This window comes from Phacochoerus africanus, chromosome 1 (genome assembly GCF_016906955.1).
Source record: "Phacochoerus africanus isolate WHEZ1 chromosome 1, ROS_Pafr_v1, whole genome shotgun sequence".
NCBI classification, from domain to species: Eukaryota; Metazoa; Chordata; class Mammalia; order Artiodactyla; family Suidae; genus Phacochoerus; species Phacochoerus africanus.
In genome coordinates, this window is record NC_062544.1 from 155,130,582 (window position 1) to 155,155,817 (window position 25,236).

The 25,236-nt window shown below is 44.3% G+C and overlaps 1 protein-coding gene across 1 annotated transcript in view; it reads left to right on the forward strand.

Annotated features, from left to right (window-relative positions):
• Positions 1–421: 421 nt before the first annotated feature.
• The window catches only part of LOC125128576 (inhibitor of carbonic anhydrase), a 44,407-nt gene continuing 19,592 nt past the window's right edge, over positions 422–25,236 (forward strand). The window contains exons 1-7 of the mRNA XM_047782837.1: positions 422–555; positions 10,911–11,083; positions 15,359–15,467; positions 16,610–16,771; positions 17,738–17,885; positions 18,874–18,929; positions 24,373–24,551. Of these exons, the coding sequence (XP_047638793.1) occupies positions 513–555; positions 10,911–11,083; positions 15,359–15,467; positions 16,610–16,771; positions 17,738–17,885; positions 18,874–18,929; positions 24,373–24,551 (870 nt within the window). The 5' untranslated portion in view covers positions 422–512. The remainder of the gene's footprint in view (positions 556–10,910; positions 11,084–15,358; positions 15,468–16,609; positions 16,772–17,737; positions 17,886–18,873; positions 18,930–24,372; positions 24,552–25,236) is intronic.

Genomic DNA, 25,236 nt, shown 5'->3' on the forward strand with positions numbered 1-25,236 from the left:
AGGATCCCTGAAGATTGTGTTCACTACATTGTGTATACGCGTGCGCATTCTTTCCTGGGGGACGGGTCCACAGTTTTTACCTCCTGGACCGACCCTCAGTCCCAAGGAGTCTGTGTTCAAAGCATCTAAGAGCTGTTTGTCTACACGACGGTCTGGGGGTCAGGGAACCTGCATTCGAGTAGCTAACCTGGGACCCAGGCAGTCACTCTCGTCTTGGGCCTCAGTTTCTCTCTCTGCGGCGTAAGGCGGTCATTGCTTCGGGCTCCGAGGTTGCAGGGGCTCATACCTCCGGGTTGCGGACCCTTGGCCCGCGAACGGAGATCCAGCCTCTCAGTCCCCGGCCCGATGCAGAGGGTGCAGTGGAGGCTCTCGGGCAAGGTGTAGGGGTGTGGCGAGCGCGATCAGCCCGGAAGGGCGAACCTTTTGGAGGAGGCGGATCCGCCCCCTCTCGGGCAAGTAACAGCTGGCAGAGTCCAGGGGAGCCGGGTCGGAGTCGCGCGCCGCTTCACAGAATGAGGCTCGCTTTCTGCGTCTTGCTGTGCGCGGGGTCCCTGGGTGAGTGAGCACTGGGAGCCGGGTGGGGGCTGGCCCTCTAGGGTAGGGACCGGGTGCCAGCCGAGAGTCAGCTCCCGAGGGACACTGCGCTGCCTGGTCTAAGCGGCTTCAAAGCAGCGCGGCGTCTGGTTGACCCCGAACTGCCTCCCACTCGCCGGTAGTGGTACATCCATGCACCTGACAACTTTCACCCTTGCAGAAACCCTCCAGCACCGGGCAGGAGGTTCACAAACCATCACCCGCCAGCCAAGTCCGCCAGCCCCGTCTGATAAACAGCTGAGTTGAGCTACAGTTTTCCATGGGTGAAAGAAAATAAAAAGAATAGTTTTGACACGAGAGACTTACATGAAATTCAAATGTAAACATCCATGAATGTAATTTCATTGGAACGCGATCCTGCTCATGCAGGTCAGTATCGTCCATGGCTGCTTTCAGGCTTTAAGGGCAGTAGTGCATAGTTGCCACATAGAGTGTAGGGCCCACAAAGCTAGTAACTGACTAGCTTTACAGAAAAAGTTCATAACCTCTGGCCTGGAAGCTGTTAATCCTGTTTACAGTGAGGGAAATAGTCAGCAAAGAGAAGGGATTTTTCCCAGGGCTCACAACTAAGAGGGAGAGGGGCACGCGTCAGGTAAGCTTGTCATGTCAGATATCTAGCCAGAAGGATTGTTCCTGCTCTGAACTGTATGATGCCAGCTTCCATTTGTACCACGCACCAGGGAGGAGGAGGAGGAATATAGGGGGGAAACAACCACCCTAGAATGGGATCCACCCACCACTCAGTTCCACGGGACTCTGGGTGGTCCAGTGCCTTCTCTGAACTAATTTCCTTTTCACAACACACAGTTGCTGTGCCCAAGGGCACAGGTGAGTTATCACTGGAAAAAATCCGCACGTAAATATTGGGGTCCCCTTTCTGTGTTGGGGTGGCAGGGCTTATGGCTGGGTAACTGTAAGGAAGGTCATGGTGGAGAGCCACTGTGCTCATGCAGGTGGAGATCCCCTCACTCCTTGATTCTACAGCTGGGTTCTATCCAGCCCTGGTTCAGTCAGGTCTCAGGCTGTCTTAAATCATTTCCAAGGTGGGGTATCTATCGTGCAGGGAGGGATAACCTGGGCCTGGCAGAAGAAGAAGTCAGGAAACGCAAGGAGCGATTGCAGTGGGCCCTCTGTGGCCCAGTGCTGCCCACCTAGGGCCACAGAGGGAGCTCTGCCGGGTCTGGGGAAGGCTGGCAAGGGCCCTATTGTTGTGGTCTAACTGTGGCTGGCCACAAGAAATCCAGAGGCCGCTGGTCTCTCTGGCATTCTTCCTGGTGAACAGGGCTTGTATTATTTGTTCCATCTCCATCCTCTCTCTTGGCAGTGTCAGGCATGGCCCAAAAGTTTGTTTTCCCAGTCTGCTCTGTGTTTACAAACCAGAGGCAAGAGCTGCCCCCCACCCCGCCTCTGCCGGCCCCACCCGCAGCATTCCTTCCCTCTTGGCCCCCGGACCAGGCTGGAATCTAGGACACACTTTCTTCAAAGCTCAGTGTTCTTCTCCAGCAAAAACTCTTCTAGCTTAAACAGAAAAGGTCCGAGGAGAGGGAGTGGTTATTCCTGGACCTCCACCTTGGCTCCCACTTCTTCCTTCCACCTCTTGCTCTTTCCGGGAAAAGACTTCTCCACAGATTGAGCATGTGGCCAGCTTTTCATTTCAAGGATCAGATTGAAGTATTCACCGTGGGCCCTGATTGCCCCTTCTTGAAATCGTCACTGGTTGGATGAAGTGGTATGGATGGCTGGCCTCCTTCATGTTACTTGACCCCATTGATCTTTAGCTTGCTTGAACACGCTCTCTTTTTAAAATCATTTTTTTATTGAAATATAACTTACATATAGTAACATGCCCTCCTTTAAGTATACATACAGTTCAATGAATTTTGACAAATATGCCTACTTTCGTAACTACCATCATGATCAAGATACAGAGCATTTCCATCACTCCTAAACGGTCCCTACCCTTCCCAGGCATTCTTATTTTTTCCCACTTTAGGTAAGTTTTGCTGTTTCTAGGATTTCACATAAATGGAACCATATAGTCACATAGTGTTTGGTGTTTGGCTTTTTTCACTAAGCATAATTGTTTAGAGGTTCATCCCTGTTGTTGTGTGTACCAAAGTTCACTCCTTTTTATTGCTGAGTAGTATTCCATATGACTTTACCACAGTTTGTTTTCCATTCATTTGTTAGTGGATATTTAGATTGTCTCCACACTGGGGATATTGTGACTAAAGCTTCTATATTAGTATACAAGTCTTTGAGTGGACATATTTTTCATTTCTTTTGGGTAATTATTTCATTTCTTTTTCTTTCTTTTTTAGGGCCGTACCTGCGGTATATGGAGGTTTCCAGGGGAGGGATCAAAATGGAGCTGTAGCTGCCAGCCTACACCACAGCCACAGCAACGCCAGATCTGAGCTGCATCTGTGACCTACACATCTCACAGCAAGGCAGGATCCTTAATCCACTGAGCAAGGCCAGGGATCGAACCTGCATCCTTATGGATGCTAGTCAGATTTGTTTCTTCTGAGCCAAGACGGGAACTCCCAGAAAATGTCAGGTTTTGAGTAGTTGTACCATTTTATATTCCCACCAGCAATATGAGAATTTCAGTTGCTCCACATCCTGGCAATACTTGATGCTGTCAGTATTTTCATATTTAGCCGTTCTAATAGATGTGTTGTGGTATCTCACAATAGTTCTAAATTGCACTTCTCTGAGTAATAATATTAAACATTTTTAAATGTTTTTATTTTTATACTTTATTTTAATTTTTTAATTTTGGCTGCGGTATGCAGCGGCTTGATGTGGGATCTCAGTTCCCAGATCACCATTGAAACTGGGCCACAGTAGTGAAAGCACCTAACCATTAGACAACCAACACTTTTTTTCATGTTTTTTATTGACCATTCTTATATCTTCTTTTATAAAATATCTGTTCAAGTATTTCCTCATTTTTGATTGTATTGTTTGATAATTGAGTTTAAAAACCCTTTATATATTCTAGATGCTAGTCCTTGGTCAATGTACTACAATTATTTTCTCCATGTTTGTGGCTTAGCTTTCCATTTTCTAAATGATATCTTCTGAAGAGCAGATGTTTTACATTTTGATCAGGTTCAATTACCTAATTTTTATTTTTTGTATTATGTTTTCTGCCCTCTCTAAAAATATAATTGGCTACCCCCAAAGTTGCAATATTTTCCTCTCTGCTTTGTTTTAGAAGTTTTATAGCTTTGGCTTTTATGTTTTGGTCTTCAATACAGTTTTGGTTAATTTTTGCGTATGGTATAAAGTAAGAGTTGAGGTTCACTTTTCTCATATGGATATCCAGTTATTCCAGGACTTTTTGAAAAGAATGTTCTTCCCCCTTTGAATTACCTTGGCATCTTTGTTTAAAATCTACTGACTATATATGTGGGTCAATTTCTAGACTCTTGTTTTGTTCCATTAAACTTTCTTTCTTTCTTTGTGTGTGTGCATGTGTGTGTGTTTGTGTGTGTGTGTGTGTCTTTTGTCTTTTTAGGGCTGTACCCACGGTATATGGAGGTTCCCAGGCTAGGGATAGAATCAGAGCTGTAGTTGCCAACCTACACCACAGCCACAGCAACGCAGGATCTGAGCTGCGTCTGTGACCTACACCAACGCTCACGGCAACGCCGGATCTTTAACCTGCTGAGTGAGGCCAGGGATCAAACCTGCGTCCTCATGGGTGCTAGTCAGATTCGTTTCCACTGAGCCATGATGGGAACTCCCTGTTCCATTAAACTTTCTGTCTATCCTTGTGCCAGTATCATACTGTATTGGTTACCGCGGCTTTATAGTATATCTTGAAATCAGGTGGTATAAATCCTCCAACTCTGTTGTACTACTTCAGTGTTGGTTTTGCCATTTAGATCTTTGCATATCCAAGCACAGTTGTTTTTTTAATTTTGTTTTTGGCTACAGCCACGAGCCAAAACACAGAAGTGACAACACTGGATCCTTAATTGTTGAGTCACCAGGAAACTCCCAAGCACAGTTTTGAATCACAAGCACAATTTCTATAAAAAAACAACTTAGGGCTTGGATTATTTTGGGGTTGGCATTTAATTTACAGATTATTTTGAGGAGAATTGTCACCTTAATACTGTGTTTTTTTTCAACATTGTAAATAAACTATACTTCAATAAAATTTTTAAAAATGAAAAACAAAACAATGCAATACTCTGTTTTCTAATCCATGAATATTCTGTATCTATTTATTTAAGGCTTCTTTCATTTATCTTTGGAGTACTTTATAGTTTTCATGTACCAGTCTTGTTCACAATTTGTTAAATTTATCCCTATATAGTTCATATTTTTGGATGCCATTTTAAGTAGTATTTTTAAAGTTTCATATTACACTTTTTTCTTTTTAGTTGTAGAGATTCAATTAATTTAATTTTATTTATTTATTTATTTATATCTTTTTGCCATTTCTAGGGCCACTCCTGCAGCATATGGAGGTTCCCAGGCTAGGGGTCGAATTGAAGCTGTAGCCACCGGCCTACGCCAGAGCCACAGCAACGCAGGATCCGAGCCACGTCTGCAGCCTACACCACAGCTCATGGCAACAGTGGATCCTTAACCCACTGAGCAAGGCCAGGGATTGAACCCGCAACCTCATGGTTCCTAGTCAGATTTGTTAACTACCGAGCCATGACGGAACTCCAAGATTCAATTAATTTTAGTATTTTGACCTCAAATCCTATTTCTAAATTCATTTATTCCTTTAAATTTTCTGTGTAGAGAAATGTGTTATCTGTGAATATAGACAATTTTGTACCACCTTTTCCAATCTCTATGCCTTTTTTTTCTCTCTTGAAGCTTATTAAAAGGGTTAAGACCTCTAATACAATGTTAAATAGAAATGGTGAGGAGTTCCTGTTGTGGCTCAGCAGAAACGAATCTGACTAGTATCCATGAGGATGTAGGTTCAATCCCTGGCCTTGCTCAGTGGGTTAAGGATCTGGTGTTGCTGTGTGCTGTGGTATAAGTCACAGACGCAGCTTGGATCCCATGTTGCTGTGAAAGCTGAAGCTACGATTTGACCCCTAGCCTGGGAACTTCCATATGCTACCAGTTCAGCCCTAAAAAAAAAAAAAAAAAAGGAAATGGTGAGAGTGTTTGTCTTTGCCTTGTTTCTAACCCGAAGGGGAAAGCATTTAGTCTTCACCATTATGTATGATATTAACTGTGGGTTTTTGTAGATGATCTTCATCAGGTTGAGGACATTCCTTCCTATTCCTACTTTGTTTGGAATTTTGAATTGGCAAGTACTTTTTCTGTTCTATTGAGATAATCATATGGATTTTTCTCTTTTATTCTGTAATATGATGAACTATACAGATTAATTTCTGTATATTAATTCAACTTTGCCTTCCTGGGTAAGGGAAAACATATTTCTGTGTATGCATGTGTGTGTTCATGTACTCACATTTTTTGTCCGGCGGGGTGCGGGTGGTTGGATTTGATCTGTTAATATTTTGTAAATGATTTTTGTGCCTATGTTTATGGGGGATATTTGGCTGTAGTTTTCTTTACTGGTAATGTCTCTGGATTTGGTATCAGGTTATTGCTAGTCTTAGAAAATGAGTTAGAAGTATTCCTATTCTTCTACTTTACAAGATAGTTTGTGTAGCATTGGCGTTATTTCTCTTTTAAGTGTTTGATAGAATTTGCCTGTGTTACCATTTGGGTCTGGAACTTCCTCTAACATACATTGCAGTGCAAATTTGCTGTGCCCAAATTCTCCCAATACTTGTTTGTCTGAATTTATTTTTGCCTTCAATTTTGAGAGTTACTTTCATTGGGTATAGATTTCTAGATTACAAGTTATGTTCCTTTTAGCACTTTAATGCTATCATTCCATTGCCTATGATTTGCATGGTTTCTGACCAAAAGTCTGTGATATTTATTGTCTTTGTTCCTCTGTTCCTAATTTTGTCTCTTTTTTGTGCGGCTGTTTTAGAACTGTGAAACTGTAGTTTTTATGTTAGGAAATATTCTGGACAAATATTTCTTCATATGCTTTTTTCTTGCCACTTTTCCTAATTTTTCTCCTGAACTCCAGTTATGCATATGTTGTATTACTTAATACTCTATGACAAGTCACTGAGGCTCTGATCATGTTTTTCAATATTTCTTTCTCTCTGTGCTTCATTTTGGATAGTTTCCAATAATGTCTTCCATATCTTTTGTCTTCTGCAGTATTTAATCTGATGTTAATCTCATCCAATGGAATTTTCATTTTAGATATTCTGTCTTTCTTTCTATCAATTCTTTTTCACTCTTTGTATCTTATATTTGTATCCTCATTATGTTCTTGTTTTTCCTTAAATCTCTCAGCTTATATATAACATTTTAAAGAGCTGTTTTAAAGTGATTTTGTGTTAATTTCATTACTACTTTCATTTCTAGTTCTGATTCTCTTGACCGATTTTCTTCCTGGTTATGGGTTACATTTTCTTGCCTCTTCACCTGTGTAGTAATTTTATTGGCTGCTGGACATCGTGAATGTTATCTTGCTGAGTACTGGATTTTGTTTTTTTAATTTAAGGAGTATCAACTTTTTTTCTGGCAGACAGTCATATTATCTTCAGATCTGTTTCATCTTTTCAAGACTAGTTTTCAAGATTTTTAGGCTGTGTCTAGAATACCCTTCACTCTATATCTAACTTAGCTTACTTCTAGAATTTTTCATAAATGCACTATTTATTCAATAAGATTTTCTCCACTCCAAATGGTAGAACTCAGCTTAGGCTCCTCATTAATTTTTTTTTCCTAACAGTTGTCCTTGCCTGGCCACCACAATGCTCAGGTTGGTATTTAGCCAGAATCTTAGGGGTATGAAGCATCTGGATCTCAACCTCTCTTTCTTTCTTTACTCATTTTGCACTCCCTGCTCTTTGGTACTCTGTGCTGCACATTCTAATGACCTCCTTCTTACCAAGCTATGATCTCTGTCTCCTCACCTTGGGATGACCATCAGGCTGTATGGTTTTCCCTTCTCTGCCCTGCCATCCAGTCCCTTTGTCCAGGAAGAAAGCTAGAATGATTGTAAGGGCTTGGTTACCTACTTGCTCCCTGTCTGTCAGGGATCACAGACTTGCACTTCCTGTTGTTCAATATTTTAAAACACTTTTTCCAGGTTTTTCATTTGCTTCTTTTTTTTGGCCATGCCCATAGCATATGGAAGTTCCCAAGCCAGGGATCAAACCTGTGCCACAGCAGTGACCCAAGCCACTGCACTGACAATGCCAAATCTGTACCACAAGAGAACTCCCCAGATTTTCCTTTGTTTTGTAAAGTGCTAGGGCAAGTCCCATATCAATTATCTTTCACAGGCAGAAATAGAAGTCCATCCTCATTTGGGTTTTGGTTTGTTTTGTGTTTTATTTTTCTTGCATTTGTTTAGTTCCCTGTTTTAGTACCATGTTTCTGTGAAAACTTTAGCTTTTCCCCTAATGAAGCAAACTTCATTCACCTGTATTATACTCACACTTTTATTTATTAAAAAAATTTTTTTTGGGAGTTCCTGTCATTGGCATGGCGGAAACGAATCTAAGAACCATGAGGTTGTGGGTTCAATCCCTGGCCTCGCTCAGTGGGTTAAGGATCCAGCATTGCTGTGAGCTGTGGTGTAGGTCGAAGATATGGCTCAGATCTGGCATTGCTGTGGCTGTTTTGCACACTGGCGTCTACAGTTCTGATTAGACCCCTAGCCTGGGAACCTCCATAAGCCATGGGTGGGGCCCTAAAAAAACAAAACAAAAAAAAATTTTTTTTAGTTGTTAATTTTTTTTTTTTTTTGCTTTGCCCAAGAGCTCCTGGGCCAGGGGTCAAACCATAGCAGTGACCCAAGGCACAGCAGCGACAACATGAGATCCTTAACCATGAGGCCAGCAGGGAACTCTGATTCTCACATTTTTAAAAACATTGTTAAATGCAAAGCTAAAGTCTTAATCATTTGAACATAAGCAGAAGCAACTGAAAATACAGACTTTCAAAAAGGCTTTCCCAATAAGTTCATACCTTTGAAAAAGAAAAAAAATCCTGCACTTGTGTACAGTACCTCTTTGTGTAACTTAACCTCCCCTCTAAAACAAAGCGTCCCAACCATATGTGTACACACACACACACACACATTCTTTTTCTCACGTTATCCTCCAACATATTCCATCACAAGTGGCTAGATGTAGTTCCCTGTGCTACACAGCAGGGTCTCATTGCTTATCCACTCCAAATGCAATAGTTTGCATCTACTAACCCGAAACTCCCAGTTCATCCTGCTCCCTCCCCCTCCCCCTCCCTCTTGGCAACCACAGTCTGTTCTCCATGTCCATGAGTTTGTTTCCGTAGAAAGGTTCATTTGTGCAGTATATTATATTCCAGATATAAGTGATATCTGAAAGCCTTTTCAAACAGAGCTGAGGCATTCTGTTTGTCACTCCCAATCTTTGATATGGGATTCTCTCCAAGGAAGTTTGACATCTGCCCCATTTCTTCTGAAATTTCCTACTTACAGACAGTTAAAAGGCAACACAGATTTTGGAGTCCAATAGACCTGGATATTTCAAGTATTAGATTCATCTCAAGTTGTTTGATGTCTCTGACAAGTTTCTTTTGTTTGCCTGTTTAATCTCATCTACAAAACAAGAACACCAATATCTAACCCACAGGGCAATTGCGGGCATTTGAGGCCTTCGTGTGTCTGGCCCTCGTCAAAAACTGTTAGCTATTACTGATGTTACTTTCATCTTCTAGATTTCATCTAAGATAACATTTTGCTCAAATACCACAGATTTGTAAATAGAATTTTGCCTTTCTTGTATTTTCGGCACTAGTTACTACAGGTTAAAGTGACAGTGAAATAATAAGGCACTGATTTTGACATTCCAGCTATAATACTGTGTAAGGTTAGAGGATCCAGGGTCAAGAGGAAGACTAAATCACTAGGCCCAAATCTCCTTTCCCATAAGGTTTTTTTTTTTCTTTTCTTTTTTGAAGTGAAATCCACTAACATAAACATTTTATTTATTTATTTATTTATTTATTTATTTATTTATTTATTTATTTGTCTTTTTGCCGCTCCGGCGGCATATGGCGTTTCCCAGGCTAGGGGTCCAATCAGAGCTGTAGCTGCCAGCCTATGCCAGAGCCACAGCAACGCGGGATCCAAGCCGCTTCTGCAACCTACACCACAGCCCACGGCAATGCCGGATCGTTAACCCACTGAGCAAGGGCAGGGATCGAACCTGCAACCTCATGGTTCCTAGTCGAATTCGTTAACCACTGCGCCACGACAGGAACTCCACATAAACATTTTAAAAGTTAGGGAAGTTCCCATTGTGGCTTAGCGATAATGAACCTGACTAATATGCAGGAGGACATGGATTCGATCCCTGGCCTTGCTTAGTGGGTTACAAATCTGGTGTTGCAGTGAGCTGTGGTGTAAGTCACAGATGCAGCTCACATCACGCATTGCTGCAGTTGTGGTGTAGGCCAGCAGCTGTAGCTCCGATTCAACCCCTAGCCTGGGTATTTCTATATGCCGCATGTGTGGCCATAAAATAAAATGAAATAAATAAAATAAAATAAAATAAAGCAAAAAAATAAAAGTTAGTACACTCACAGGGTTATGCAACTACCACTTCTATCTGTTTCCATCACCCAAGAGAACATCCTGTACACAGCCTCCTCCCCCCGCAGCCCTGCCCACCACCAATTTGCTTTCTGTCTCTATAGATTGACTTATTCTAGATATTTCATAAAAGCGGAATCGTGTAATGTGTGGCCTTTTGTGTCTGACTTCTTTTGTATAACGTAATATTTTTTGAGCTTTGTCAATCCTATAGCATATAGCAATGCTTTGTGTTTTATAGTAGAATCTATTCCATTGTATGGATATACTGTATGTTTCTTATCAGTTCATTCACTGATGTACATTTGGGTTGTTCCCACCTTTTTGACCATTGTGAATAGGGCTGCAATGAAGATGTGTGAATATGTATTTGAATACCTGTTTTCAATTCTCCTATACTTAGGAGTAGAATTCCTGGCTCATATGTTAATTCTATATTTGACTTCCGGGGGGGGGGGTATCTTTGGCTTTTTTCTCCAAGGGGAAAGGCACAATCAGAGAAGTGGGACCTGAGAATTTATGTGTGCCAGGCAGCCAGTCCTCTTTCTGTTTACCCCTCTCAGCTAACCCCTGACCTTGTCTTTAACCTCTTCTTCCAGCAGAGAAAGGTGAGTGCTGTGGGTCCCTTATACCTCTGGCCTCTCTCCCCTAGGGCTGTGTCTGGCTTTTCCTAAGGAAACTGTGAGATGGTGCACTGTCTCAAGTCAAGAGGCCAGTAAGTGCTCCGGTTTTCGTGACAATATGAAAAAAATCCTTCCAGTGGAAGGTCCTCATGTCAGCTGTGTGAAGAGAACCTCTTACCTTGAGTGCATCAGGGCCATCTCGGTAAGTCACTGCAGCCTAAAGGCAGTGGAAGAAAATCCTTACTTTCTCCTTCTTCTTTTTTTTTTTTTCCTTTTGCTTTTTAGAGTCTCACCTGCAGCATATGGAGGTTCCCAGGTTAGGGGTTGAATTGGAGCTGTAGCTGCCAGCCTATACCATAGCCACAGCAATGCCAGATTCGAGCCCAATCTGCAACCTTCACCACAGCTCCTGGCAACGCTGGATCCTTAACCCACTGAGCAAGGCCAGGGATCGAACCTGTGGCCTCATGGATCCCAGTCAGATTCGTTTCCGCTGTGCCACAGTGGGAACTCCATACTTTCTTCTTCTTTTTCTGCACTTGTTATTGTTTACTGCTTCAGAACAGCTTTCTCCTCACAGGAATTAGACCAGGCTTTAGAGGAGAAAGAAATAAGCAAAAGACCCCAAATCACAGAGACTGTGTGAAGATGAAAATATAGGTGCTCAAATTCATTAATAGTGAAAATAACAACAGTAATAATTAAACAACTGATAGAGAAGGATTCAGTGAAAATGTCCATGGTAAAGCAAAGCTGGACTTGCACTGGAGGAGAGATCTATCAAGTCTCAGGTATAGGAGTTCCCTGTGGCTCAGCGGGTTAAGGATCTGGTGTTGGCACTTCTGTGGCTCTGGTTACTGCTGTGGCACAGGTTAGATCCCTGGCTGAGGAACTTCTGCATGCCACTGGCATGGCATGAGAAATAAAAAAGAAGCTCTAGTATCACTATAATTACTTAATACTGTTCTCAAAATTTCCTGGTGATGTAATAAGATATAAAATGCATGTGAGACAGCAACAAAGAACATAGCAATATTTTCAGATGCTTTTGTGCCTAGAAAGTACAATGGAATTGAGAGAAATGTTACTATAATTATTTATTAATGAAACATTAGTTTGGTAAGAGGTAATATATCACAATTAATGTCATTTTCATATATCAACAGTCACTAGTTGAGGAAAATTAGCCCCAAAGTGCCAAATTGTGATATCATTTATAATGATATACGGAAAATGTCTATGAGGAAAAATCATATGAGAGCTCTGCGTGATTATTATAATACAAAAGTCTGGGGCAGATGAACAATAATTACTGATAAAGTAAAACATGCCATTTTCCTAGGTAGCAAGACTAAATATCATATATGTGCATATTCTTTTAAAGTTAATTCACAACTGTAACATAATTTTCATCAAAATTATATTAAATTTTTTTAAAGTCGAAGTTTCCATTGTGCCTCGGCAGTAACGAAGCTGACTAGTATCCATGAGGTTGCAGATTCAATCCCTGGCCTCGCTCAGTGGGTTAAGGATCCAGCATTGTCATGAGCTGTGGTATAGGTTTCAGATGAGGCTTGGATCCCTTGTTGCTGTGGCTGTGGTGTAGGCTGGCAGCTGCAGCCCTGATTGGACCCCTAGCCTGGGAGCCTTCATATATCCTCAGGTGTGGCCCTAAAAAAGCAAAAAAAAAAAAAAATTTTTTTAAGTCAATGAAATAATTTTTAAAATCTTAAGTATGGATGAGAATGTAAAATAGTATTATGAAAAGTAAATTTAGCAGAGGGGTGGTTGAGGCCTGCCTGAACTACAGCATATTAAGTAATAATATTACAGAAAGCAGGGTCCTCAGACAGATGTGGGAGACATGGAAGCTTTCTATACATACATGCATCTATCTGATTATCTATATGATGTGATGTAGATGCAAACTATAATGAAAGTCCAACATTAGGGCACTGAGGTTGGTTTTTGTTTTTTGTTTTTTGTTTTTGTTTTTTTAGGGCCTCATGTGTGGCATATGGAAGTTCGCAGGCTAGGGGTCTAATCGGAGCTACAGCTGCCAGCCTACATCACAGCCATAGCAACTCAGTATCCGAGCCGTGTCTGTGACCTACACCACAGCTCACAGCAACATCGGATCCTTAACCCAATGAGCAAGGCCAGCCGGGTTTGTTACTGCTGAGCCACAATGGGAACTCCACAATGGGAATCTGTCTAACTCTAAATCTGGTTAGGCAGATTTAGATATTGTATGATAAGGCAAGCTTCCCAACAAAATGGCTGAGAAAGGATTTTTCATTGGGCAACTGGATAGCCGTTTAGAGATAAAACCAATTGAGATTTTTAATCTGTTTACCAAATAAACTCCCAGCTTGACTCAATTTGGCTAATATAGGTAGCAAGATAATATAGGTAATATAGCAAGATAAATTACAAAAGCAGACAAATTTGGAGATGTAAAAATTTTAAATCTCTTACAAAGAAAAGAAATATAAAACCCTAAGCATACCAGAAAATATATTCAATCAGCTATGACAAAATAGCATAGTGTAAATGCTATATGAAGATTTCATTTAAATTTATATGGAATGCTTAAGAATAATAAAGTATAAAAAACTACTCACAGGGAGTTCCCGTTGTGGCTCAGTGGTTAATGAACCCAACTAGCATCCATGAGGATGTGGGTTAATCCTTGCCTCACTCAGTGGGTTAAGGATCTGACATTGCTGTGGCTGTGGCATAGGCCAGCAGCTGCAGGTCCAATTCTGCCCCTAGCCTGAGAACTTCCATATGCCGGGTTCACTACTGCTGAGCCACAGCAGGAACTCCTATAATAATACTTTTTAAATGATAGCATTTCTTGCTGGTAATTTTGTGTGAAACTGGTATGCATTGCTATTTGCATTATAAGTTATAAATTTCTACATCATTTCTGGAAAATAAATTGGAAATATTCAGTAAGGGTCATAAAGATTAACATGAACTTTATTTTTCTCTAATTCATTCATAAATATATATATATGTAAATATACGGTGGAGATTGATTTGTTACAGAAATGTATATGAATACATAATATAAAATATATGTAAGGAAAAAATGGAGTGAGGAAAAGGGAGGCAAGTATATGGAAACATAGTATTATATTTATAAAAAGCTAGAGTTCCCTTGTGGTACAGTGGGTTAAGTATCCAGAATTGTCACTGCTGTGACTTGGGTTGCTGCTATGTTGTGAGTTTGATCCCTGGCCTGGGAACTTTTGTATGCTGCAGGTGCAGCCAAAAAAAAAAAAATTATCAAAAACTGAATTACTTTAAATGTCAATTAATAAATGAATAAAAAGCATTATTTACAAGTGTCCATCAGTAGCTGAATAAATAAAGAAGATGTGGTACATAGATGCAATGGAATATTACTCGGCCATAAAAAAGAATGAAATCTTAACATTTGTAACAACATGGATGGACCTTGGGAGTGTTTTGCTAAATGAATTTATAAGTTAGGCAGAGAAAGGCAAATACTGTATGATGTCACTTATATGTGGAATCTAAAAAACTCAACAAACAAACATAACCAAATAGAAACAAAGTCAAAGATACAGACTTTGTGGTTGTCAGAGGTGGTTATCAGAGGTGGTGGTGGTGAGGGAAGAAAGAAATAGGTAAGGGAGATTCCAGTTGCAAAGATATTTTTTTTCCATGATGGATAGGGAGAGGCTATGAGGTTACTGCTTCTCTCAGAAAGGAAGGACCCCTTGGCTGATAGATTTTCGAGTGGGGAATCAGATCCAAGAGTATAAAACACGACTTTTTTTTTTTTTTTTTTTAGGGCTGCCCCTGCAGCATATGGAGTTTCCCAGGCTAGGGGTCTGATCAGAGCTACAGCTGCTGGCCTATGCCACAGCCACAGCAATGTGGGATCCGAGCTGCATTTGTGACCTATACCACAGCTCATGGCAATGCCAGATCCTTAACCCACTGGGGCCAGGGATCGAATCCGCAACCTCATGGTTCTTTGTCGGACTCACTTCTGCTGTGCCATGACGGGAACTCCCAAACATGACTTCTTATGGATGGAAATATCCTACAATTCATTCACTCACTTACCCAACAACATTTATTGAACACCTACTGGTAGTAGGTGCCAAGACTCAGGAGGCTAAAACAACACAACAATAATGTCCCCACCTTGGTGGAGCTTGCATTCCAAAGGAGAGGACAAACAATAAACGAAACAAGTTTGTCAGATGGTTGATGAAAGTTGAGGAGAAAAACAGAGGGCTTCTGGTATTTGTGAGGTGGTGGTTTTAAGAGCATGGTTGGGGACAGTCTCACTGAGAAGGCTTTTGAACTGACCCGAGGCAGGTGGAGGACTGAGCCGTGCAAGTGTCCACAGGGCCAGTGTCCCTGCCAGAGGGTTAGGTGAGCCTTCCTTGGAGGTGAGGGGCTCCCCGTTCATGTCTGGCCTCTTCTCTTTCAGGCCAATGAAGCAGATGCTGTGACCATCGATGGAGGTTTGGTGTTTGAGGCAGGCCTGGCCCCCTACAACCTGAAGCCTGTCGTGGCAGAATTCTATGGGTCAAAAGATGGTGTGTCCTCCATGGGGACCCAGGACTCTGTTCTGACGCAGCAGCCACGGGGGTGGGGGTGGGGGAAGCGGGGCTCTGTCAGCCTTACACTTGCAGGGGACAAGGTTGCTGGAGCCCTTTGGACTGTATGAAGCTGTCACCTCACTGACCCCTGGGGGCTGGGATCTTGGCTCTCTCTGGGAAGCTAGGAACTTTGCACATCCTGATGGGCCTGGCATTGGTGCTACTGAGTGAGAAGGGGAGTCCAGAGTCCAGTGCCTACCCAGGAGGGTTGCACAATGGGAAGCCCATCTCTGGAGACACATAAGCCCAGACAGCCCCTTCCCTGGGCAGAGTCCCCTGCAGGTGTGAGAGCACACCAGCCTGTGAATGTTACCAGGAAAGATTGTGGGGGGTTGAAGGATGGGACTTTGCCTCCACCATGCTGGTCCATCCGCGTCACCAGTGAGTGTGTGAACACGGCCTGCCACAATTTGAATCCAGCTTTCAGAGCTCTGGCAAAATCCAGGGGATGCCCACACATACCTTCCTCTCACACCTTCACCTTCATGTCTGGGCTACAGACAGAGAAGCAGAGAAGGGACAGAAGTTCTTGGGGAGAAATAGTAACATCACAATGACTGGGAGCTTCAGGCTCTGTAATAGCAGGTGCAGAAAAAGAACTAGGGTGTGAGTCTGTTTCTGCGTTCTAGGTAGGTTCATTTGTGCCCTATTTTAGATTTAGAATGGATAAGCAATGAGGTCCTACTGTATAGCACAGGGAACTGTATCCAGTCTCAGGGGATAGAATATGATGGGAGATAATGTGAGAAAAAGAATGTATGTATGACTGGGTCACTTTGCTGTACAGCAGAAGTTGGCACAACAATGTAAATCAAGTATGCTTTTTAGCAAAATATAGTTTCAAATGCTACTTCCTTAAAATAAAAACAACCCAAAACCAAAAAACTAGGGTATATTGCCTTGAAAAGGCAGTTTTCTTTCTCTTGTCAATCAAGGGCCTTTCCCTTTCCTTTTCTGCCTGCTTCGCAGGAGATGCTGTAGGTCCTAGGATCCCCAGAAGGTCCCCATTGCACACACTCCAGATTAGTAGCAATGATGTGGCATCTTCCTTTGGCCCTTCTTTCTCTGCTCCTTTGCAGATCCACAAACCCACTATTACGCAGTGGCCATGGTGAAGAAGGGCAGTGACTTCCAGCTGAGCCAGCTCCGAGGCAAGAAGTCCTGTCACACAGGCCTTGGCTGGTCTGCTGGGTGGAACATCCCCATGGGGATACTTCTTCCTCCTGACTCAGGGGAAGAAGGTAAGCTGGCAGGGTGGGGGTGCCCTCAGGCCAGGCTCCTACTCCCATTCCCACCTGGATTGTAGTAGGGCCTTACAGTTACTATCAGGTGGGTGGGTTTCAGAAACTCCAAGATGGGCTCAGGACCACTTGCTTTACACATGTGCTGGCTGGGTTTGCTACCCCAGCGACCCTCGGGAACAGGCAGCTGTCTTTCCTTCTCTCACAAATAAGCCCCTGTCTCTGAGCTCCTGACAGCCCCACCTTCATGGTAATCCTATAGCAATTTGGCTTGACAAGGGCCATTGTGGAGGCTCCTGAGAAAGGGGAATGCCCTTCCAGCTGCCCAGGAAGACTCAGTAGGGATGACAACTGCACCACCCAGAGTCTGGCCTCAGTGCCTTGGGGGAGGGCTTGGGTTAAAAGCCAGAGGGGATGGTGGCCCGGAGGGATGATTTTTTTGTATGCTCTTCTCTTGTTCAGTTATAATGAGGCAAGGTGAGCCAAGGCCTAGGGTGCCTTTTCAGCCCCTGAAAGATGACAGCCAAATTTTCTGCACTCTACAAAAGTTTTGTCTTTTTGAGCCCTCCCCAAGTCTACAGCATTCGTGTTTCACCTGTGTTAGGGGCTGCTGGGGCCAGATGGGCCGCAGCTCTGGCCATGGTTGCCCTTTCTTGGGGTTCCCACTTGCCTCAGTGTTAGACATTGCTGGACATTTGTCTGGGTGGTTATAAGGCTGCTATTGGCACCACCCTACCACCACCAGGCAGGTTATCCCAACCCCCGTACCTAAATTGCTGGAAGAGGGATCCCTGAGAGCCACCCCAGGCTCAGGAGAGGGGTGAGTGGGGCCACGTCCTGAGATAAGGAAGGGCTGGCAGGGGTTCCTGCGTGTTTAGAGAGAGTTCTGCCTGCCCAGCCCCCATGTAGATGGGTAACTCATCCTACCAGCTCACGCCCTGAGGTCCATGTGTCTGTGTTGAGCAGCAGCAGCCAAGTTCTTCTCCAGCAGCTGCGTCCCCTGTGCGGACCGGATGGCCTTCCCCAAACTGTGCCAACTGTGTGCGGGGAAAGGGGTGGAAAAGTGCGCCTGCTCCAACCATGAACGGTACTTCGGCTACTCGGGTGCCTTCAAGTGAGTGGGGCCCCCTTGCTTCTCCCCCTCCTCACTCTGATGTTGGGGAAAACAAGGCACAGGGAGTGGCCAGGCCTGCTCCAGACCACGGAGCGACAGTGTGAAACCCAGGCCCTGAGTGCCTCCCCTCTGCCCACCCTGGCTCCTGCCCAGCCCAAGGAGCAGTCTTCTGCAGGGGAGCCCCTACTCTCTCCCCACAGCCTGGGGTCTGGACCAAGGTCTCTGGGACCCATAGACACAGGCTGGGGCCAGACCAAAGGCCAGGACCTCCCCGGCCTCCTTCTTTTGACTTGGCATCTCATGTCAGGGATGCTGCTGCCTCTCCCCACCTCCTGCTTAGCCCCCTCCCTCCAGGCCCCTCTCCATGCGCCACGCACTGCAAGAAAAGTAGGTACCACTTAGAACCAGAGCAAAACTGACCAAGAATCTAAGGCTAGCTAGAGTTGTTATCCTCAATGAAAGAGGCTTTATACTTCTTTAAAAAACAAAAAAAAAAACAAAAAAACTGAATAGATAAACAACAAGGACTTACTGTAGACTGCAGAGAACTATATTCATATCTTATAATAACCTATAATGGAAAAGAATCTGAAAAAGAGTATGTATATATATGTGTGTGTGTGTGCATAACTGAATCACTTTGCGGTACGCCTGAAACCAAAACAACATGTAAATCAACTATACTTCCAAAAAAAAAAAAAAAAAAATCTGTTGCTTTAGGCTGCCTAAAGAGGAAGGTGAGGGTCCCTCTTTAGCACCATCCCTCCCCAGGGGCTTTAGGGCTGCTGCCTGCTTCAGACCTGGACTTGGCTCTGGGGCTTCAGAGTCTCCTCAGACAGGACCATCACCTCCGTGAGGCAGACTGAAGCCCAGGAAACTGTGGGTGAAGCCCTGGGGCAGAGGCTAGGGAGAAGGGGGGCAGGGCTGCTTCGGAAGGGCTAAGACTGTGTGTGGAGACTGGCCTGACCACAGCCGCCGTGTTTCTCAGGTGTCTGCAGGATGATGCCGGGGACGTGGCCTTCGTGAGGCATGTGACTGTGTTCGGTAAGTGCCGTTGGCCACACCCTGGCCAGGGGAACTAGTTCTTTCCTAAAAGTTTCCTTACATCTAGAGATGGGTGGTGACAAAATCTTTAAGGAAATAGAGTTTCTATACAAAAAAAATTTCTGTTATTTGTACTTTATTTAGGGCTCAGTTTGTTCAGTCTATAAATCTACTAAACAATTTTTTTTTGGGTCATCTTGTCTTTTTAGGGCCACACTGGTGGCATATGCAGATTCCTAGGCTAGGGGGTCTAATTGGAGCTGTTGCTGCCGGCCTACACCACAGCCACAGCAACACCGGATTCTTAACCCACTGAGCGAGGCCAGGGATCAAACCCGTAACTTCATGGTTCCTGGTCGGATTCATTAACCACTGAGCCACGACAGGAACTCCAATTTTCTGAACATTTAAACATGACTTACCAACTAATAACACAAAACAAGTTTTAATAATCAGATTCTCTTAGTCCCTGAAACTGCAATTTCAGATCTAATCATGTTCTCCTGAATGCATCACTATAAATGGCTCCAAAATGCTTTAACCACCTAAAGCAAACACAAACTATTATAATGATTTTGGAAGTTATTAGCACATCTACAATTAAATCTGTTGCAAAAGCATTACTACCAACCATGGGAAAAAATGTTTTGGTTTTTTTTTTGTGTGTGTCTTTTCTAGGGCCACACCCATGGCATATGGAGATTCCCAGGCTAGGGGTCTAATTGCAGCTGTAGCTACCAGCCTACGCCAGAGCCACAGCAATCAATGCCAGATCCAAGCCGAGTCTGTGACCTACGTCACAGCTCATGGCAACCCTGGATCCTTAACCCACTGAGCCTGGCCTGGGATCAAACCCACAACCTCAAGGAACTCAGCCACAACAGGAACTCCCCAAAGGCCACTACACTTCTCTTTCCTTTTAGGGCAAGACACCAGGCTGTGAAGAACTAAGGCCCCTAGAAAAAGTGAGAATGCAAAATTCTCCTTGAGGTAGCAGACACTGATTTTTAAAATGAACCTAGCATAGACTATACACTTTCGTTTAAACATCTTATGTGATACAAGGGTGTTCTATGTCAGAAAGAAAATTTTTTTTTTTTTTGGTCTTTTTGCTATTTCTTGGGCCGCTCCCTTGGCATATGGACATTCCCAGGCTAGGGGTCTAATTGGAGCTGTTGCCGCCAGCCTCCACCACCGCCACAGCAACGTGGGATCCGAGCCGCGTCTGTGACCTACACCACAGCTCACGGCAACACCGGATCGTTAACCCACTGAGCAAGGGCAGGGACCGAACCCGAAACCTCAAGGTTCGTAGTCGGATTTGTTAACCACTGAGCCAAGATGGGAACTCCAAAAAATGTTTTTCTTCTTTATTTCTTTCCTTTTTTTTTTTTTTTTTTGGCCACCCCAAGGCATACGGAGTTCTCAGGCCAGGGATCCATGCCAGTTGTGACCCATGCCAAAGCTGTGACAGCGCTGGATCCCTAACCCACTGTTCTGGGCCAGGGATCAAACTTACTATCCAGCTTCTTTATTTCTATATTAAAAAAAAAAAAAAAACACTGTTACAGAGTTTTGGGCAATTTATCAGAAACAAACTAGTATTTCAAACAAATTCAGCTTACAGATTTTGGATTTTATAGCCAATTAAATTTCTGACAGGAGTTCCCATTGTGGCACAGTGGTTAACGAATTCGACTAGGAACCATGAGGTTTCGGGTTCGGTCCCTGCCCTTGCTCAGTGGGTTAACGATCCGGCGTTGCCGTGAGCTGTGGTGTAGGTTGCAGACGCGGCTCGGATCCCACGTTGCTGTGGCGGTGGTGGAGGCCGGCGGCAACAGCTCCAATTAGACCCCTAGCCTGGGAATGTCCATATGCCAAGGGAGCGGCCCAAGAAATAGCAAAAAGACCAAAAAAAAAAAAATTTTCTTTCTGACATAGAACACCCTTGTATCACATAAGATGTTTAAACGAAAGTGTATAGTCTATGCTAGGTTCATTTTAAAAATCAGTGTCTGCTACCTCAAGGAGAATTTTGCATTCTCACTTTTTCTAGGGGCCTTAGTTCTTCACAGCCTGGTGTCTTGCCCTAAAAGGAAAGAGAAGTGTAGTGGCCTTTGGGGAGTTCCTGTTGTGGCTGAGTGGTAAAGAACCTGACTGGGATCCATGAGGATGTGGGTTCGATCCCTGGCCTTGCACAGTGGGTTGGGGATCTGGTGTTGCTGGGAGCTGTGGTGTAGGTCACAGAGGCGGCTCGGATCCCTTGTTGCTGTGGCTCTGGTGTAGGCCGGCAGCTGCAGCTTCAATTCGACCCCTAGCCTGGGAACTTCCATATGCCACATGTGTGGCCCTTAAAAGACCCAAAAAATTTTTTTTTAATTAACAAAAAAAGCAGAGTAGTGATCTTTTTTCCCTGGCCAGGCATTCACAGTTCATTGTCCCCCTCATTATTACACACTGACCTGGTTTGTTAGCATTTCGGCAATTGGGGCATGTCTTATTATCAGTAATTTGAATTAGTGGGGTCATCTATGGGTTTCATCTCCCAGAATCAGGTTGTTCCAGATAATTATCATTGTTATTTCCTCTGCTTGCTCAAGTTAGCACAGTTAGGCCATTGGGTAGCATCTTACACTCACCCTAGAGTATTGAAAACCTCCTCACTTTCCGAAAACAATCGGTTGTCTGAGACCATCCCGATTTCCCTCTGCCGAGAGTCCTGTGTCCACTGTTACACAAGAGCCCTTGTTGCCTTTTAAGTAGAAGTTTCTGAGAAACTACACACTAGGCTGTAGTGGTAAAATGAGTGTGGGTAGTGAGCTGCTGCCACCACCGGGCCCTAGAGGGACAGAGATGGAAAAATTCTTTCTTTTGGAAGCTATTGGATCATATTGATTCTTTTAATTCTAGCATGAGCTGAAATTAGAAACAATATTTTTCATTTAATATAAAGATTTAAAATGTATTGTCTCTGCACCATGCCTGATTAAAATTGAACCATTCACAAGAACTCTAATTGTATTATACCTTCTCTCTCAATAAGAGATTTTATCAACCTAAGATCTATATGAGTTTGCTGGGGCTGCCAGAACGAAACACAGTCATCTCTTGGTATCCATGGGAGATTTGTCCCAGGGCCCCTGAGGATAATAATATCTGCAGATGCTCAAGTCCTTTATAATGGTGTAGTGTTCACATATAACCTATATACATCTTCCTTATACTTTAAATCATCTCTAGATTACTTGTAATTCCTAATACAATGTAAATGCTATATAAATAGTTACCTAGGTGGAAAATTAAAGTTTTGCTCTTTGGAACTTCCTAGAAGGTAGATAGAGATCCTATGGATACTGTGAATTGACTGTATCCCAAACTGGGTGGCTTAGCAACAGAAGTTCATCATCTGAGTTCTAAAGGTTAGAGTTCCAAGATCAAGGTGCTGGCTGGGTTGGTTTCTTCTGAGGGCTGTGAGAGAGAGCCTGTTTCATGCCCTTCCCGTAGCTTCTGGGTTTGGCGGCAATTTTCGGCATTCCTTGGCTTGTGCTTGTATCACCCCAATCTCTGTCTTTCTCTTCATGCGGCATCCTCCCCGTGTGTATATCTGTCTGTGTCCAAGTTTCCCCTTTTATTTCTTTTCTATTTATTTTATTTTATTTTTTGGCTACATCCATGGCATATGGAAGTTCCTGGGCTAAGGACTGAACCTGTGCCCCAGCAGCGACCTGAACCACAGCAATGATAATGCCGGATCTTTAACCTGCTGCACCACAGAGGGAACTCCTAAATTTCCCATTTTATTTATTTATTTATTTATTTTGTCTTTTGTCGTTTTAGGGTCGCACCTGTGGCATATGGAGGTTCCCAGGCTAGGGTCTAATCAGAGCTATAGCTGCTGGCCAGAGCCAGCAATGTCAGATCCAAGCTGCCTACACCACAGCTCACGGCACTGCCGGATCCTTAACCCACTGAGTGAAGCCAGGGATCGAACCCACAACCTCATGCTTCCTAGTCGGATTCGTTTCTGCTGAGCCATGATGGGAACTCCTAAATTTCCCGTTTTAATAAGGACACCAGTCATGCTGAACTAGGGGCCCACCCTACTCCACTGTGACCTCATCTTAACTAATTCCATTTGCACTGTTTCTACTTCCAAATAAAGTCTCCTTCTGAGTTACTGAGGATTAGAATTTCAACCTATGAACTTTAGAGAAACACAATTCAATGCAGAGCTCCTAGACAAGGGGAATCAAAGAGCCTGTTTTCCTCACAAGGCTCTCTGGTCCTTCTTTGTACCTACAGAGAGCCCTGACTGGGCTCTGAGGCCTCTGCCCAGCCCTCAACTCTTCTGCCACCTTTCCTTAGCAGGCTTTGCCCCCAGGGAAGGGATGTCCCTTTAGTCGAGGACCTGGATTGTCCTAGCGGGGTGATGTGTCAGCATCAGACTTAGCTGAATCTTTGACCAGTTACCCTCTGAGCATCCTTCTGCTCATCTCCAGGATGGGGTAACCACATTACCAGTCTCTCCCAGTTGTTATCGGGGGTAAACGAAACAGAGCATAGAGAGACTTCAGCTCTGTCTTTGATAGGCTGTGAGCACTTAGAAAATATTTGCTGTCACCATTCATGTTAGCAGAGCCCTGGGCCAATCAGGCCTCAGCATCCTCATCTGCCTAAAATGCATTTGCTTTTGTGTGTGTGTGCTTTTTCAGGGCCACACCCATATACGGAGTTTCCCAAGCTAGGGGTCAAATCAGGGCCATAGCTGCCAGTCTACACAGCAGCCACAGCAACGCCAGATCTGAGCCACATCTACTACCTACACCACAGCTCATGGCAACACAGGATCCCTGACCCACTGAGTGAGGCCAGAGATCAAACCCACATCCTCATGGATACTAGTCTGATTTGTTTCCGCTGTGCCACAATGGGAACTCTCATAAAATGTATTTGGAAAGGATTCCCTGTACTCCTCTTCAGGCTGTTATAAATGATTAAAGAAAACAGTCGAGGTGATACAAACTTTAACACTTCTTGAGGTGGGCAGTCTCTGTTCAGAGGACTACGAAATGGGGCAGACGGCAGGAAACTTTGATAGGATAAAGAGTAAAGAACAAGGAAGAGACAGGTAACATGTGATTGGCTGGGGCTGCGTGGTCCACTCTGCTTGGGGTGAGAAGGAAGAAGGAAGTCAGTGTAGAGCCCAGAGCTGGCCTGGCCTTGGGGGCTGGATGGACTGCATTTCTGATCAACTGGGGCATTTACAGGCACACAGAAGTTATTTAAGTTTCGGTGCTAATGTGGCCTCCCAGGGAGGAGTGGCTCCATTTTGAGCTTAGAAAGTTATTTCAACAAATCCCCAAACAATCTGGGATTCAGGGAGGGTCAGGCACTGAAGCTCACGCTCTGCCTGTGGTCTGCTCACCTGGGCTTCCCTCCCCAGAGAACCTGCCTGACAAGGCTGACAGGGACCAGTATGAGCTGCTCTGCAGGGACAACACCAGGAGGCCTGTGGATGAGTACGAGAACTGCCACCTGGCACAGGTCCCTTCCCACGCCGTCGTGGCCCGGAGTGTGGATGGCAAGGAGGACTTGATCTGGGAGCTTCTCAACCAGGCTCAGGTATCCCCCCCCACCGTCCTCTCCTCCTGCGTACGGGTCCCTGCTTGGATTTGGGGTGCTTTCCTTCATTCCTTTCCAGCCACTCTGGAAGCCCTGGGTGTCAGGCACAGCAGGAACCATGCCATTCGTCCTCCATTCCACTGATAAGCACTCAGTCTGGATACATAGTGGGCAACAATGACCTTAAAACTCCCTCGCGTGGCATCAATGACACGGTGGGCCAAAAACTCTGCAGAAGCCCCTCATTGCCCCCTTTTTATTCTTCTTAGTTCTAAGGGCTCCTCAGGCTGCAGCGCAGATGCCTCTCCTCCATGAGGTGCTCCCCTCTTATCTCATTGGCTAGGGACCCCTCAGTAGCTGTCCCCGGCGTGAGCATTTTATGTCCTAAGCTAGAGGCCCTCTCCCCCAGCCAGCACTCATTTGCCACCCGTCCCACCTCTGGCAGCACCCTCTGCTCAGCACTGGGCGTTCAGAGATGAACTAGACAAAGACTTGCCCTTGGGTTACTTACAGAAGACTGTGGAAGTTACACACGTCATACACACAGATCATCACCAGAGGGCGCCACTTTGGGGACAGGGGGCACGGACTGTGTCTGTTCAAGGGTCTGATTTTCAGGGTGTATCTGGGAAGTTTTCTGGGCCCCAGGAAGTAAGCTGTGGGCACCCCAAGGAAGTGTGGGTGT